The sequence below is a fragment of the Phanerochaete carnosa genome (genome assembly GCF_000300595.1).
Source record: "Phanerochaete carnosa HHB-10118-sp unplaced genomic scaffold PHACAscaffold_5, whole genome shotgun sequence".
Lineage (NCBI taxonomy): Eukaryota > Fungi > Basidiomycota > Agaricomycetes > Polyporales > Phanerochaetaceae > Phanerochaete > Phanerochaete carnosa.
In genome coordinates, this window is record NW_006767632.1 from 2,321,874 (window position 1) to 2,337,846 (window position 15,973).

Consider the following 15,973-nt stretch of genomic DNA (forward strand, 5'->3'; position numbering starts at 1 on the left):
TGTGAGAAAACCCGCGAACTGCAGCATAAGAAGCAGCAATAGTCAATACAGGTGGTAACCGGTGTACTAGCTCGCCGGTGCTTCTGCAATGTCTTGCACAGGCCTCTCCCCGCCACTTCTCATTCCATGCGCCGCAAAGCTTACCGTCCTGACACTCAAAGTCCGCAAGTTGACCAGCACGACGGTTCCGGAATGCTTGAACTGCGGCACGAGCACGATCCTGCAGCGTCCTTCGCTCTCCTCCGTCGCCCTGACCATCTTGGTGCCGAACTCCGGCTGGTTCCCCACGATGTACAAATCCGGCGTCTCCGTGAGTATGAACGGGTCGGTCGTAAAGTACGGGTGGCACCAGAGCGTGTCGGGCGCCGTCGGCGCGATGTGGCGCCAGCGAAGCGTTGCCTCTGCGATAGAGAGTCGCGTCGCGGGCGGCGAAGGCAGGTACTTGAACATGTCGTCCAGCGGCTGGCCCGAGTGCGCTAGGATCGTGCGCGATGGCGTCGATGATCTGCCCGATTTTGGCTTCGATGTTGAGGCTCTGCCGTTGGACTTGGTGTTGGACGAGGACGTGTCTTCGAATGCGCCGACATGGATGTACGTGGGGTTCGTCTCGCATGAGAAGGATGCGTAAGACGCAGCGGCGCCGAACATGGCGCGCGGAAGGGATTGTTGAGGAATAATCGTCCCCGAAGGATCTGCGGCGCCAGGGAGGAGGTGAATGGGCACGCTGTGCGCAATATCAGTCAGGTGCGTTGAGAGCACCCGTAGGGGATGCGTTGAGAACGTAGGCACCTCTTGTCCACGCCGCTGCCGAGGATTTCAGTCAGATACGCCCGTTTGACTAGGGCATGAGATCACTGACCGGTTTCTTTTCTGGCTCTTGTGTCTCCACCACAACAGGTGCGAGCGAGTTGCCAGCGATGATGAGACGCGATATCCGTGCCGCGCCAGATTGTTCGTCTGATCCGCATGCCTCTCCGGTCAGGTATTCTGACAGCATCTGGAGCTGCGCGTCCGGTGGGTCGAGGGCCCCAACGTCGAGCCCAGAAACGACCGCAATCCATTCGTCTGAATTTGATTCTCCTGATCTCGAGAGGTCAAGATGAGTACATCGAAGGTCAGAATTATGACAACAATCTTACGATCGTTATCCGCCTCCTTATGTTGTGGAGGCATCTCCGCAAAGCAGAAGTCTACAACCTCGAAGTCGCCGTTCGCAGTCTCCAGGCCGAGCGCACCCATGATGACGCCAGTGACTACCCGCGCAGACTTGAGCCGCTCGCCGACGAGGCGAATGCGGCCCGACTCGTCTTCGAGCATGACGCTGTCTTTTTCGGAGCAGTACTTTTGTTGCGGCGGCGGTGCAGGTATCGAATGCTGTGGTGATTAATCGTGTTACTTGCGGTAGCCGGGCGCAGAATAGCAGGTACATACATCTCGAGCAACGTCATCAAGGACGTTCGGCTTCAAGGGCATGTCCATGTACACCGTGCCAACAACATAGCACAGCTGCCCAGTTTGCACCTCCAGAACCCTGGGTACAAACACAGGATCACCTGAACAAGCCGCTGAGCCAACAAATTCGGGATGTTGAATGAAACGGACTATGTACCCGCGGCTTCTTTCCACAACCGCTTCGCGTTCTCTTCGACAAAACCGCGGAGCAGTCGTAGCCGCACAAAGTAAATGTTTGCATACTGGTGCTTGTATGATTTGTTTGCGGAGTTGATGGCGAACGATGGCGTCTTCTCTGTCGGAGGCAGCACTGAAGTCGCTGCGCGTACAAGGGGTGTGTCTGGAACAGGTCTACAAAAAGTCAGTAAATTGTTTCAGCGTATATGCAAGCTTTGATTATCTGTACAGCGGAGATTCTGGCATTTTTGGAGCCTGGTGGCTGCAAGCAGGCCAGTCTGGAACGGGCGTGGCAAAAGTCGAGAACAAGACGCGAGCTAATTTGAACGCCAGCACGACGCGTCGCGTTTGTGACTGTCACTGTCACCTGCGTGGGCATGATGGAAGTGACGCGTCCTGCGGCTTTTCCTCGCGCCCTCAACATTCAGAACATTGGACACGCAGTGCAAGATTCAAACACATGGTTATAATTGATATAATTCTACAGGCTTCCTTTTTACACCATCTCTGTTCACAAATCGTACAAGCTTCGTCACGGCACTCCTCCCGCGGATATAAGCTAGTGATCGTCGCCCCAAGCCACCACAGTCTAACACGTCCTGGCATAGGTACCGTTGGACTTGCTTCCGTGGCCGTCGGGGAGTTTGCCGTGGTGCGCCTCAGTCGAGTGTTTATTCCCGAGTGCGGCCAACGCGTGCACAGGCGAGTCTGTCTGCGCGAGTTGGTCGGCGACCTCCACAAGGTCTCCGACGAGGCCGTCGATCATGTCGGCCGTGACGCTCTCGCGCACGACAACGCGGAGGATCTCGATGTTCTCCAGGTCGGGGGCGAGCTCGTAGTTCGGAACGATCCAGCCCTTGGCGCGCAGGAGGGTCTGCACCCATTTCTGCTTCACGTCGGGATTTTGGGCGCGGTATTCTTCAGAGAAGCGGAAAGCGACGACCGAAAGACCGGGTATGTAATTCTGTCGGTTTGTTAGCAGTGCCTTTGACGTGTCGATTTGAGAAATAGTACGCACGTCGATGTTCTCCTCGTCGAACGAGACGGCACCTTTAATGCTAGCCGCCAAGCCCTCAACCGGGCGGTGGATGTCGCTCAAAACCTCAAACAGGCCACTGTTCTCCAACGCTCGGCTGAGCAGACGAGCGTTCTTCATGTCGTCGAGCGTGATCGCCTTGTAACCCTCGAACCCGAGATGCAAGAAGTTGAAGTATTGCGCGATAATCGGGTGCGCCGGACGCGAGAAGTTGAGCGAGAACGAATACTCGACCGATCCCAGGTAGTGCAGCTCGAAGATGAGGTCCTTCGGCAGAAAGTCCTTGCCCCTCCAGACAACCCAGCCGACACCGACGTATGCCAGTCCGAACTTGTGCCCGGAAGTGTTAATGGAGACGACACGCGGAAGGCGAAAGTCCCACAGGAGCTTCGGGTTGGCGAAAGGCGCAACGAAAGCGCCGGAGGCACCATCAACATGGATGGGGACGGAATGGCCAGTTCTAGCTTCGTACTCGTCGAGAAGATCAGACATCGCCTTCACAGGCTCGTAGTGACCAGTGTAAGTGCCTATAAATGCCTTGTCGTCAATAACGTACGCAAGCGGTGATAGGGGAACGAGCCGTACTTCCAAGGATGACGTAGACACCAATAGTGTTCTCGTCGACATACTCCATCGCCTTCTTGGGATCGAGGCAGTAGCTGCTCTCCTTGGAAATGGGCACAAGCCTGCACTCGACCTCGAAGTATCTCGCGAACTTCTCGAGTGCGACCTGGGCGTTGGCACCCATGACGATGTTCGGACCGGGCTCGTGGATGGACTTGCCCGCCGCCTTGCGCTTCTCTTGCCAGATGCGCTTCATCGCAAGGCCACCAAGTTGTATAGCCTCAGAGGAGCCGGTCGTCGCGGTACCGATCGCGTTATGCGAGTCAGGGGCGTTCCAAAGGCTGGCAAGGATGGAGATGCAGCGCGTGTGGATCTTTTCTGCATACTCACAAGTGGTCAAAATGCTGAAAGGAAAGGCAGAAGCGGAATATGTGCGCACGAGTCATGGGGTATTCGTCCTGGTCGATCAAGTTCTTCGATATGTTCTCCATCATGAGCTTGTTGGCCTCCTCAGGCATCCAGGTGTGGACGAAGGATGCGAGGTTCAAGCCAGGCGAGCCGTCGAGCGTGAGCTCATCATGGATGAGCTGGTACGCGGCCTTCGCGTCGGATCCCTTGAAGCGGCGTGTCAGGAGTGTTTGCGACTGGCGCAACAGCTGAGGGTCGACGCACCTTGCGGGGTAAACTGAACTTGGGAACAGTCTCAGTGCCGTAGCGAGCCCCGTATGGGCTTACTAAATGGTGCCCATTCGAGCTGTGGAGATGGTTCCTGTGTCCATGCACAGCATGGTTATCCTGTCGACTGCATAAGCCCCCTATACGCTCGCCGGCCATCGCTCCCAGCGCACCTTTGACTGCTGGATGAGAACATCAGGATCAATACCCTACATCGCTGCAAGTCAGCATCGACGCGCGTGTTCTCCACAGGGGGCGAGACAGACCTTGGAGAGGACCATATCGCACTACGTTGGCCTGGAGAGGAGAGGGAAGGGGATTTTGAAGGCCGTCTTTGACCTGGGCGGCATGTTTTATAGGACATGGTAATCTGAAATTGCACACACGGTGGTTCTGACGACATGGTGCGCGTCCAGAAATAGCAGTAAAAAGGTACATCCCATCGCTCCGCAGACGTCATGCACACATCCGCCGTCGCTCTCCGGCAAAACCTCTCTGCCCTGCCCGTGCTCAGACCGTCTTGAGCATCCACGTCTTTGAGAGTCGTGTCCACGGTTCAGCTCTCTGCGCGAAAAGTTGCTCACACTGACTTGTCTTTCGCCACAGTTCACCGCGAGATCGAGGACTAGAATAGCACAAACAAGGTTGTGATGACGCGCGAGGAACAGTACATGGAATTTCGTCGGTGCAACCAATTGCAGCCCCACGGCGACCTCAAGGCCGGCCGCAACCACACGTACACATCAGCTGTTTGAGGGACAATGGCCACCGTTCTTGGAGTCGTTCCTGAGCCGTAGTGTTTAGAGTACACACGTGTAGATGCCCACCGTGCTAACCCAGCCAGAGAAGCTCAGTGGCGCAATAGATAGCGACAGTCGAAGGTGCACAGTTTTCTGGACTGCGAACCGTGGAGTCTGGCTCGATCCACGGTGAGACCTCTGCACAGCAAAATGTCATTTACAAAGATGTCGCAGCTACAGATACGGCATGGGTGGGATGCATGAACGAATGGGATTCATATGGATGATATATTTAAAGATCGCAGCCGTCGTTTATATATGGCCAGTGCCCCATACCTGCGACAGTGCTCCAGCAAACGCAATGGTGAACGCCAATTGTATGAACCCAAAGACGGTGTGGGCATGAAAGACAAAATCTGGAGTCGCCGACTTCTTACTCCAATGCCGTGCGGCGGGACGCAGTCAGTGCCGCATTACTTACTTTATTAACGCAGCCATTTGCGCCGCTATTAGGAACCACAATGGTGTCGTAGTGATTTCCAAGTACCACGGTCAGCCCGCGGGAGGAGTCGCATAAGCGCCTAGCGATGATGGCGCTTCTACCGAGAGCGGCATTACGCGAACTCGGCCAGCCTGGCCCCGTCCACCATCTTCCCTGAACAGCCCGACGGTTGCTCTCTTGCTCTGCTGGTCAGCATACGTCGCGATGGGGGGACCCAACCTCGAGGTTTTCAAGTTCGCTACCTATGTCTTCATACCCATCCTCGTCATGGCACACTTTGGCAACCCCGACTGGTACCAGAAGAATGTGTTGCCGGTGAGTGCACGTACTGTAGGCTGAAGCACCGCGGGCGGGACTGATTGTTGGTTCATAGTATAAGGAGAAGATCTTTCCTCCTGAGGAGAACCTCGTGAGGGTGAGTACATGCTTCCCACACCTGCCCGCTTTGCACGTCGAGCAACGCCTCTGACCACGGGATTCTGCAGAATCTACCCAACGACAAAGTAACCCTCAAGGAAGAGCTGGCGCGTATCAAGGCAGAACGACTCGCAGCCAAGGCTCGGCGAGAGAGCGAGGTGGCGGACGCGACAAAGTCATCGTAACGTTAACTCTATGCACACAGACCCGACATTAAAGATAGGATGGCTTTTCGTACAAAACTCCAGGATATATGGGGAATTCTACATTGTAAGATGCACCCAATGTGTTTTCGGTTCTACTGTTTCAAGATACTCCACCGCTCTCCGTTGCACAAGACCTCCCAGTCTGGTGCCTTGTCTCCTGCCGCGGTTTTGGCATACTCCATGAGCTCCGCGACAGAGACCTTGAAGCCGCCGCACACGATAAAGATCACGTTACGTGGTTCGCCGTTCGGCTTCGGCGGTACAAGCTTGTCGAAGAGTTCTTTGTAGTAGGCGGGCGCGAGAGTCGCCGCGCATGCGAGCTCGGCCATGATCTTGTGTTCGTCTTTCGTGTGGGACGTGAGACTGTGGGTGAAGCAAAAGGCGAACGAGAGCGTGCGCACCTGCGAACCGCACGGCGACCTCCATCGCCATCTCGTCCGAGACACAGACCGACCTGACACCGCCCGCCCTCTCGAGCGCCATCTTCACGACGCCGGGGCTCGGCCACGACGCGCCGAGCGACGTCGCCTTGGACGTGAGCGTCGCGAGGCGCGCGTAGCGGACGTCGTGCGCCGCGTCGTGCAGCGCCTCGGTGCCCGCGCGCGGCGGCAGCGGCGCGCCGGGGAACGCGCTCCCCGCGTTGAGCGCGAGCGACTGGTAGAAGCAGCTCGAGCCGTGCGTCTCGACCGCGACGAGCGGGACGGCGTCCCAGCCGGCGCGCGCGCACCCGAGCATGACGCCGCCTGCGAGCCCGCCGCCGCCGACGCAGCACACGACGGCGTCGGGCCGTGCCACGCCTGCGGGCAGCTGCGCTGCGCACTCGGCGACCATCGACGCGTGGCCGTCCCAGAGCAGCGGCTCGTCGTACGCCGGCACCATCACGCTTTTGTTTTGTGTGTTTCGCGACGTTAGGAGACTGGTTTGCGCGTGTGTGACGGAGCAGGGCAAGAGGGGGACAACTCACGCGTCTTTCGAAGACCGGACGAGCTCGATCGCCGCGTCGAGCGCGTGCTGGTAGCAGCTCCCGCGCTCGACGACCTCCGCGCCCTCCATCTTGAGGAAGTCGAGCGTTGACGCCGACGCGCCCTCGGGCAGGAAGATCGTGCAGCGCAGCCCGAGGGCCTTGCCCGCGCAGGCGGCCGCGAGCCCCGCGTTCCCGCCCGAGGCGGCGACGAGGTGGACGTGCGGGCCGTGCTCTTCGAGGGCCTTCTGGACGAAGCGCGAGATGCCGCGGTACTTGTAGGACTGTGACGGCTGGAGGGCCTGTGATCCCGCCGCCGTGAGCGAAACCTCAGGACGTGCCGGAGGAGAGTCGGATGCAAAAGAAAAACGCACGTCAAGCTTGAGGTAGACGTTCGCCCCGAGCGCATGCGAGATGTGCTTCGAGTACACCAGCGGGGTGTCCAGGTACAGCGGCTTGCTTGTCGCCATCGTGCTGTTGCTTTGCCGTTTCACGCTAGTGGTTGGAGCAGACGCGAGTTGTGTGCGGACGAGCGAGTTGAGGAGTCATGTTGCACGCAGGTCGCGGGCCCGATAGATATCGCGCACCGCGGAGGTCCGTATGTAAGCTACATTAAGCGCCCACGCATTGCTTGGTGAGCGCGATCGCTAAGGCGGTCAGATTGGCGAGCAACCGCTACCCGAGGACGCGCGGGCAGAAGACAGGCATGCACATCGAAGCGTGAAATTCGTAAATTTCGTCTCTAGGCATACGTAACAGCGTCAAATTGTCTATGGGCGATATATCTTGCTTGAGGGAATCCAACGATTAGTACTACTAGTGTGCCGAGTGGCTGATGGGAAGCATTATGTATCCAATGACTAGATGAAGAAAGTCTTCTATGTTTTAGATTTGGGGAAGCGGCCTGTAGTCCGGCGCAAGGCTGGAGATCCTAGGATGCGGCCTTGCTCTGGGTGTGCCCGGCATGCTTTCCCTTTTCTTGCACAGTCTCGAGGGGCGACGGTATCAGCGTGGCGCCGCTCAGCTGGCTGCTAGCAAACTTCGACCTGCTCCGTATCAGCGGCCCGTATTTCTGCAACAAACACATCCGTCAACCCTCATCGCTCCCGGCGCGTCACACACGACCCACTCACATAGAACAAGAACGGCAGCGGCATGCACGCGAGCGAGAGGAACGCGAAGACGGAGGTGGCCCACTGGTCGCCGAGGTGCGCGTACATCGTCGGGCTGATGAGCGGGAAGATGGCGGCCATGACCGAGCGCAGGATGACCGTCGACGCGATCGCGCTCGCGCAGTAGATCGTGTACGCGTCCATGATGTACTGCACGACGCCCTGCATGATCTGCGCGATGCCGCACCCGAACGGGAACCCGCCCAGGATCGGCACGATCCACGGCACCGGCGGGAGGCTCGTCCTGTGGCAGCCCCGTCTGTCGGTTTAACAAGTGGACGGAAAGGAGGGGGAGAGGCGCGCAAGGCTTACCAGGCGAACCAGAAGAGCCCGAGCGGACACATGAGCGCGCCCATCATGGGCATGTACAGCCGTGCCTCTGGCGGCGCCTTGCCCGTCTCGCTCTTGTCCATCGCCCTCCAGTAGAGCCTGTTCTGGTACGGCGCGAGTGACGTCCCGAACACGACGCCTGCGCCGACGCCGAGGAACGCGAGCCCGCCCTCACCAGGCGAGAAGCCGCGCACGTCTTGGAAGACGATCGGGAACGCGGCGAAGAAGGCGTACAGCGTGGCGTAGACGATCGAGACGTACAGCGCGAAGAGCAACACGATCGGCTCTGTGAACAAGAATACTGGCGAAGAGACAGCGGGGGGTCAGCGGGCAGGAGGCTGGAGGCTGCGGCTGGCGGCGTCTCAGAACGGACTCACTGAAAGGTCGCTTCAGGTTCAGCCGGAGCTTCTGCCACAGCAGCATCTTGCGGCCGGTGTCGAAGGTCGAGACGTAGCACTGTCCGCTCGCCGCGCTCAGCTTCCGCGCTCTTCTCCTCAGCAACGCGGGCGCGTACTAAAATTAGGGAGGGGCAGGGTGCGTCAGCGGACGACGGAACAAATGCGGTAGCCTGAGGGCCGAACCGTTTCCGACATGACAAAGTAGCCGAGTACCAGCGAGAGGACGGAGAAGATGAACATGAGCCAGAAGTTGAACCGCCAGCCCAAGCGGGTCTGGACGATCCAGCCGCCGACTATGGGGCCTATGACGGGACCCATGAATGGGGCCGTGGCATAGACTAAACGATCATGTCAGCGGGCCAGTGTGAGGAGCAAGTGTAGATAGCGTACTTGCGGACACCACGCCGCGATCTCGCGGAACCCACATATCAGCGAGAACCCCACTGGCATTTGTTAGTGCTGCAGAAAACTGGGGGTCAGCCTGTAGTCGAACGCGCAAGAGAGATGCGGGCTTGCGTACGCGAGGAACCAAAGATTCCTGCAAGCAAGCGGGTCGAGAGGATTGTCGCGGTGTTGTGACCCAGGGCACCTCCGAGATGGAAGAGAGTATAGATGCTGTAGGTTGACAGGAAGATCATACGCTGTGCTCCACATAGTCCGTCAATGTCGGACGAGACGGACGAGACGGGTCGACACTCACTCTACCGTACAACTTCACAGGGTGGTCAGCATACGTCCAGAGGTTACGAGAGAAGGTGCACTTGCCTCGCTCATCGGTGCGAAGACCAGCGGTCTAGAGCAGACGTTGGTGATCGGTCACGTTGCGCAGAGGACTGAACCTACCCAAGACCGAAGCCAAGCACATAGAGGGACACGCCGAGTATGGCCACTTCTTGGGACATGTGGAGCTCCTTGGCCATTGCGTTGAGACCTCCCGAGTATGAACTGCTACAGAAGGATACAGTCCATGTGCCTATGGCCATCTACAAGGATGTTAACATTGGCGAGACGGTCATTGACGGGAGGAGTTACCTGGAGGGTGATGGCCCACTTGCGCTTGGTCGACCAATTGAAAGGGTTTTCAGGATCACCAACGTCCCAGTAGATGACATACGGATCGTCCGGAGTGCCCGTGCCGGGATACTTGGACGTGACGGCCTGGGAGGCTTGAGGTTCCGACTTGGAGCTGTGCGTGGAACCGGCCTCCTCTTCGTCGCGCACACGAGGAATTACTTGGACAGACATGGCGACCACGGCGGACGAAAGGGTAGACGAATAAATCCCTGAGCAGGTCGCATATAAACGAAGGGCGTAGGACGCTGTAAGCTGTAAGCACTGTGATAAGCGGTGAAGCGTCCGACCCGGGAGGTCTAGTCAGCAGAAGCCGTTCTTTATACTCTTCTGATATGCACCCGCGTGCCGTGCAGAGCAATGCCGACTGGAGACTCGGGCGGCACGCACCATCCGGCACACGTCAAGCCGGTGGCGAGCCTGCTCGACTTGCCGTCGGCCGACAGCCCTTCAGCGCGACTTTCGGCATCCTGCCGTGTTCCAAAATGGGAGCACCAGTCACGTACCCATCCCGGACGGCCTTCACTCGCTGCAAGACGGTTCCAAGTCTCGACAAAACAGCCGCGGTCCCAGTCGCTGCAGGCGAGGAGTGCCACAATGTTGCTGGTGCCTAAATGCGGCAAGAACCTCCTTGGCGGGGTGTCCGAGGGCTTTCACCTCCCAGATCTACGACCCCGCCGACCGCAGCCGACTTGGCGAACCTGGCAAGCTCTCAGCCCCTCGACACTTCCCTAGTGCGAGTCGTCGCCAAGGAACGTGCACAGGACCTCTGCACGGCGATTCTTCGGTCGGCTCGCGGGCCGTCAAGATTCATATATTCATGTCCAAGCCCTTCCGGTATATAACCCACTGAAAGCGTGTAGACACACGCTCTCTACCTCCCGATACGCACTGCAATGCGCTTCAACGACGGCTTCTGGCTCCTCAAAAGTGGCGTAAAGCCCTACTTTGGCCTCCAGGTTGTCCAGGGCACGGCCGACGGAGACGGCTACAACTTCCAGGTATCCACAAAGCCCATTAGACACCGAGGCGATACACTAGGAGGCAAGCATCTCAACAACAGGTCTAGTTAGTTACACTCACCCAGTCCTTTTACAGGGCCTCTTCTCAGCGTTCGCGTGCACTCCCCAACCGAAGCGGTCATCGGCGTCAAGATCAGCCACTTCAAGCACATCCGTCCCACACCCGACATCCCACTCTTCCCAGACGACCCTGCCGTTCCCTCCGTGCAGCTAGGCAAGGGCGAGGCCTCCTGGTCCGTCTCCTCGGGCAGCCTCACCGCCGAGATCACGACAAACCCGTACACCATCACCTTCAAGGACTCGAAGCGCGTCCTGACGTCTGCCGGGTCCAAGCACCAGGCGATCTACGACGTGCCCTACAAGTGGACCCTGCGGAGCGCCTCGAACGCGTCCTGCCTCGAGACAGACTTCAGCTCGAACCCGCGCCCGCCCCCGAAGCCCGAGCTCGTCCGGTACACGCACTCGGAGCTCAACCTGTCCCCCGGCGAGCTCGTCTACGGCCTCGGCGAGCAGTTTGGCCCGTTTGTGAAGAACGGTGCGTTGCGCCGCGAGTGCTTCCCTGTGGCGTCACTCTGACGGCGGCGCGTTGCAGGGCAGTCTGTCAGCGTGTGGAACCAGGACGGTGGAACGTCCAGCGAACAGGCGTACAAATGCGTCCCGTTCTATATCACCAACCGTGGCTATGGCGTTTTCATCAACCACCCGGGCGAAGTCGAGGTCGAGGTCGGCAGCGAAAAGGTCAGCCGGGTCGGCGTGAGTGTTGCTGATGAAAGTCTCGAGTACTTTGTCATATACGGCGCGACACCTTTGGAGGCAAGTTTCGTCAGCCTGACGCCACCATGGAATTCGCTGATGAGTCTCTCTCAGATCATTGAGCGCTATACTCGCATGACTGGTCGGCCTGCGTGAGTGTTTTAGCCATACGAATGGGTACTCTCCAGCTCAGACCTTGTGACAGGCTCTTGCCAGCGTGGACCTTTGGCCTCTGGCTCTCGACCTCCTTCCTGACGTCCTACGACGAAAAAACCGTCTCGTCTTTCCTGCAAGGCATGCAAGACCGAAACTGTCCCGTCCGGGTCTTCCACCTCGACTGCTTCTGGATGAAGCAGTACGAGTGGTGCTCGTTCACGTTCGACCCGGAGAACTTCCCGGATCCCAAAGCTTACCTCTCGGAGATCAAGAGGAAGTACGGGGTGAAGATTTGCGTCTGGAGCAAGTAGCTCATTTAGTCACCAGGAGGGGGTTGACTGAACTTTCGTGACAGTTAACCCGTATATCTCGCAGCTGTCGCCAATCTTCCAGGAGGCTGTCGAGGGTGGCTACCTGATCAAGAGGAAAGACGGCACTCCTTGGCAGTAAGCACACTTTGCCTCTTATTCCAGAAGAGCTAACACTAATCGTCATCGAGGTGGGACCTTTGGCAGCCTGGTCTCGGAACTGTTGATATCACCAATCCCGCGACAAGAAAATGGTACGCCGAGAAGCTCGAGGCACTTCTCGATCTCGGAGTAGACACGTTCAAGGTGATATCTTCACTGATCCGCTCCTACTGGTCATCTCACCACATCCTTCGTCAGACTGATTTCGGCGAACGAATTCCACACGCAGATGTCGTCTTCCACGACGGCTCGGATCCCATGCGCATCCACAACACGTACTCGGTCATCTACAACGAGCTTGTCTTCGACCTGTTGAAGCGGCGTTTCGGCCCTGGTGAAGCCGTCGTGTTTGCCCGGTCTAGCACTGTGGGTGGCCAGCGGTTCCCGGTGGTAAGACGACTGCTTGTCTCAGCTTACAGTGATACTAACGCGCGCCGCGTAGCACTGGGGCGGCGATTGCGAGTCGACTTTCGAGGCGATGGCCGAAGCGCTGCGCGGTGCCCTTAGCTTGACCCTCTCCGGCTTTGCTTTTGCTTCGCACGACATCGGCGGCTTCGAGGTCAGTCAGGGACTCCGATATACGATGACCAGGTTTTAATTGTGCTCTGCCAGGGTCACCCGCCACCGGAGATATACCACCGCTGGGTCGCGTACGGCCTCTTCTCGTCTCATTCGCGCCTGCATGGCTCCGGCTCGTATAGGGTGCCATGGCAGTACGGCGAAGAGGCCGCCAAATACATGGCCAAGTTCCTAGACGCTAAGCACAGGCTCATGCCGTATCTCTACCAGCTCGTGAGTCGCCGCGTCCCTCAACAGTCACGTCCCGTGGGCTCACTCAGCCTGTTTCCCAGAACATCGAAGCGAACAAGCACGGCCGCCCCCTCCAGCGCGCCATGTTCCTCGAGTTCCCGGACGACCGCACGACGCACCACCTCGACCGGCAGTACATGCTCGGCCCGCACCTGCTCGTCGCGCCCGTGTTCGTGCCCGAGGGCGAGGAGTCCGAGTACTACCTGCCTGCCGGACGCTGGACGGCGTTCTTCGACCCGGAACGCACGGTCCAGGGCCCGGCGTGGGTGCGCGAGGTCGTCCCCGTCGACGTGCTCCCGGTGTGGGTGCGCCCCGGCGCGCTGCTCGCGCTCGGGCCGTCGGGCGTGGGCCGGCCGGACTACGACTACGCGCGGGACGTCGAGGTGCAGGTGTACGAGCCGCGGGAGGGGCAGGACGCGTACGCCGAGGTGCCGACGGGGACGCAGGGCGCGAACGCGGACGTGCTCAAGGTCGTGAGGCGCGGCGGGGAGGTGACCGTCGCGACGGCTGGCGACGGCGTCAGGGTCGCGTCTGTCGTGCTGTTCGTGGACGGAAAGGTGACGAGGCGGGCGTGGCCGGAGGGCGAGGTCGATTTCGTCATCAGCCTTCCCGAGTAGACCTGTTTGCACGATTAGTAGGTGCCACTCGCAGATGACCCTACAGGAACAGTATGCACAGCTTCTTGTCCACTGCCACCATCGCTTCGGAGGCTGCCAGTGGATGGCGAGCAGGCGTACGAGCGGTCACGAGCACGGTCTGCTATCTCATCCGGGACCAACCAGTTGTGGCCTGATGCTACGGGAGGACCAAACGCACGTATCCCAGGATGATAAGAATGGCTTCGAGTTTCTCTCGCTACGTAAAAGGACGCAAGCTGGGGTCAAGACGCCGCCAAGCTCGATCAGGTGCCGGGTTCTTCCGTGGGCAGACGACCGACAGTGCGGATTTATTATTGGCGAGGCTATCAGCTGGTAGTGTGCGAAGGCTGCAAAGCAGGCCAGGCCCGAAGCACGCGAGGATGGTCGTAGGCGCAGGGTCATCAGGGCGGGCCGCTCTGCTGCTACATCGTCTCATACTCCACTAAGAACGGCGGTATGCCGTAAATCGTCATGAGACAGAGTAAAGCAGGTACAGTGTCGCATAATGGTTGCAGAAGCACGGGCGATACACGGGCATTTGCGCCATCGATATCGTGTTATCCTCGTGCAGACGCTACTATCGCAGTTGATGTGCTCTCCGAGGTACTGGCCGTGTACGTGGAGAGCCGATTGGAAATACACAGGCGTGAAGGCGACGTTCAAATGCGGGGAGGACGATGCGGCAGATGCAGACTGCGCCATCCGAGTCATGCCCAGTGAGCTTTTCGCCCACCAGCTTGTAGGGTTCCCGCAACGTTGACTGCACCACGGACAGGAAGCAGCTCCTACCGAGGCGCGAGCCAAAGCCCGGCCCTTGCATCCGAGGTACTGCAAAACGGCTCGTTGAGGCCCAAGGCACTGGTCCCAGCTGGCCCGGTTCCTACCATTCCCCGCCCAAAGAAAGATGCCGCTACCATCTATGTAAATCCAGCCAATCGCCTGTCTCTGCAAGTTCAAATGCACCTTAACAGGGGTGAGCTCAAGGAGCTTTTGGTAAGGCAGGCTATTAGCATTGTGATCATTGTCCGTGCGACGCTCACATCCTACAGGGTGCTATGCGACTGGTCCTCAAGAGACACATCGACTCCGAACGTCCTATTCAGGAGCAAAAGCGCAGAGCCTTCGATGCCTATATTGCCGAGGTAAGCACTCAACTCAACTTGCCAACATTCTCTACTCATTGCCGATGCTCCTAGTGCTCGAAATTGCCCAAACTACGACGTTACACGGGCTGCTGGCCGGCAGTTTCTTACTGTAATATCTACCTAAGGGGAGTCCAGTACCGTCGTAAAAGGCAACCTCTTGATAAAGAGGCATCCCTGGTTTGTTGTTTCAGGCCGACCGCGTCCGTCTTCGATATGATCCTGACTGTATTTGTTGACAGACACCTCCGACCATCCGGCAACAGGACGAGGACGCGGCGGAGAGACCGATCCAACCGGTGCCACCTGCCCCTAAGCCGCCAACTGCGCGGCCGGCGCCATTGCCAGCACCTACGAGCCCGACTACGCACAGGGCACCTGCGGACAACGGGCGGCGCACCGCAAGCAGTAGCAGCCACCTGCTGTCGCTGAGGAGTTTTCTCGGTCTCCACGACCTGTCCGAGACGAGGCTCCTGCAGATATTCCATCTTGCAGGCGTCTACAAGCTGGCGGAGCTGGAGAAGCTCGCGAGAGACGACGCGATGCAGAACGATTTCCTTGAGCGCTTGACGACTGGCATTAAAATCCCTCAGCCCGTTACCGTTTACGAGTGTTCGTTAATAAAGGCCGTTATGCGCCAGATATTCGTACGTGGCTTCTCCATGGACCGTGAATAGACTCTCGCCAGTGTATCGCAACATGTATTAGTAGCTTGTGATAGTATGACTGACTCTTTCCTCCGCTATGCTATCGATATCACTGCATCTCGGGCTTGAAGCTCGTGGGCAGGTCGCTAGGGTGCATCTTCGGTCTGCAAAATGACGGTCTGAGGTCGAGGACGGAGACATAGGCGTTATTACAGACATCTCGTCCGCGGAGCTTCCACTCGCTGAGCAGCATCGTATTTCACCTTTATTTTCATTACACGGTTGGTGAGAATGGAAATGGAGGTGATACGAGAATGCAGACTGATACTACTGTAGCCGGACAAAGGCCGCGAGACCCCTCACCAGTTCAGACTGATACAACCCGCTGCAATCGAATTCTTTCTGCTTATCTTCGTCCAAGAGATACACAGCCTCCTGAGAAAGCTCGGTGCACGTACACTTTAGGTCGTTTTCACCCGGTGAGTCGATCTGATGTCTGAACGAACGAGCGGATTAGCCCATATCTCTGACAGTATCGTTTGAAAGCGGACGCACTGGGAGCTCAAATGGACCAGTAACTCAGCCTTGACATCACAAGAAAGCTCGGGACAATGCGCGCACTGCCAAACTGTTC

At 58.2% G+C, this 15,973-nt stretch overlaps 5 protein-coding genes across 5 annotated transcripts; 1 reads left to right on the top strand and 4 right to left on the bottom strand.

Annotated features, from left to right (window-relative positions):
* Positions 1 to 4: 4 nt before the first annotated feature.
* Positions 5 to 1,926, bottom strand: PHACADRAFT_173871 (uncharacterized protein). The gene is made up of 6 exons (XM_007395972.1): positions 1,859 to 1,926; positions 1,610 to 1,803; positions 1,432 to 1,553; positions 1,140 to 1,374; positions 860 to 1,080; positions 5 to 804 (listed from the first exon to the last, which is right to left on the bottom strand). Exons 1-6 carry the CDS (start codon positions 1,873 to 1,875, stop codon positions 67 to 69), a joined length of 1,527 nt encoding a protein of 508 aa, XP_007396034.1. The 5' UTR covers positions 1,876 to 1,926; the 3' UTR covers positions 5 to 66.
* A 113-nt stretch (positions 1,927 to 2,039) lies between these two features.
* PHACADRAFT_121497 (uncharacterized protein) lies at positions 2,040 to 4,336 on the bottom strand. The gene is made up of 5 exons (XM_007395973.1): positions 3,902 to 4,336; positions 3,669 to 3,843; positions 3,251 to 3,607; positions 2,648 to 3,192; positions 2,040 to 2,593 (listed from the first exon to the last, which is right to left on the bottom strand). Exons 1-5 carry the CDS (start codon positions 4,061 to 4,063, stop codon positions 2,219 to 2,221), a joined length of 1,614 nt encoding a protein of 537 aa, XP_007396035.1. The 5' UTR covers positions 4,064 to 4,336; the 3' UTR covers positions 2,040 to 2,218.
* Positions 4,337 to 5,607: 1,271 nt separating this feature from the next.
* On the bottom strand, positions 5,608 to 7,200 carry PHACADRAFT_144419 (uncharacterized protein; the record flags this gene model as incomplete). The annotated part of the gene is made up of 4 exons (XM_007395974.1): positions 5,608 to 6,112; positions 6,171 to 6,652; positions 6,734 to 7,014; positions 7,105 to 7,200. 4 exons carry the CDS (start codon positions 7,198 to 7,200, stop codon positions 5,862 to 5,864), a joined length of 1,110 nt encoding a protein of 369 aa, XP_007396036.1. The 3' UTR covers positions 5,608 to 5,861.
* Positions 7,201 to 7,451: 251 nt separating this feature from the next.
* Positions 7,452 to 9,958, bottom strand: PHACADRAFT_256541 (uncharacterized protein). Its single transcript, XM_007395975.1, has 11 exons — positions 9,663 to 9,958; positions 9,474 to 9,613; positions 9,396 to 9,423; positions 9,331 to 9,342; positions 9,151 to 9,271; positions 9,021 to 9,089; positions 8,814 to 8,968; positions 8,610 to 8,745; positions 8,215 to 8,533; positions 7,864 to 8,146; positions 7,452 to 7,802 (listed from the first exon to the last, which is right to left on the bottom strand). The coding sequence occupies exons 1-11, from the start codon at positions 9,873 to 9,875 to the stop codon at positions 7,662 to 7,664; spliced, it is 1,617 nt and encodes a 538-aa protein (XP_007396037.1). The 5' UTR covers positions 9,876 to 9,958; the 3' UTR covers positions 7,452 to 7,661.
* A 493-nt stretch (positions 9,959 to 10,451) lies between these two features.
* PHACADRAFT_256543 (glycoside hydrolase family 31 protein) lies at positions 10,452 to 15,435 on the top strand. The gene is made up of 15 exons (XM_007395976.1): positions 10,452 to 10,745; positions 10,800 to 11,258; positions 11,316 to 11,536; positions 11,591 to 11,628; positions 11,682 to 11,935; positions 11,988 to 12,078; positions 12,132 to 12,246; positions 12,301 to 12,492; positions 12,545 to 12,661; positions 12,715 to 12,894; positions 12,954 to 14,266; positions 14,326 to 14,543; positions 14,600 to 14,692; positions 14,747 to 14,872; positions 14,935 to 15,435. Exons 1-11 carry the CDS (start codon positions 10,598 to 10,600, stop codon positions 13,527 to 13,529), a joined length of 2,391 nt encoding a protein of 796 aa, XP_007396038.1. The 5' UTR covers positions 10,452 to 10,597; the 3' UTR covers positions 13,530 to 14,266; positions 14,326 to 14,543; positions 14,600 to 14,692; positions 14,747 to 14,872; positions 14,935 to 15,435.
* Positions 15,436 to 15,973: the final 538 nt, after the last annotated feature.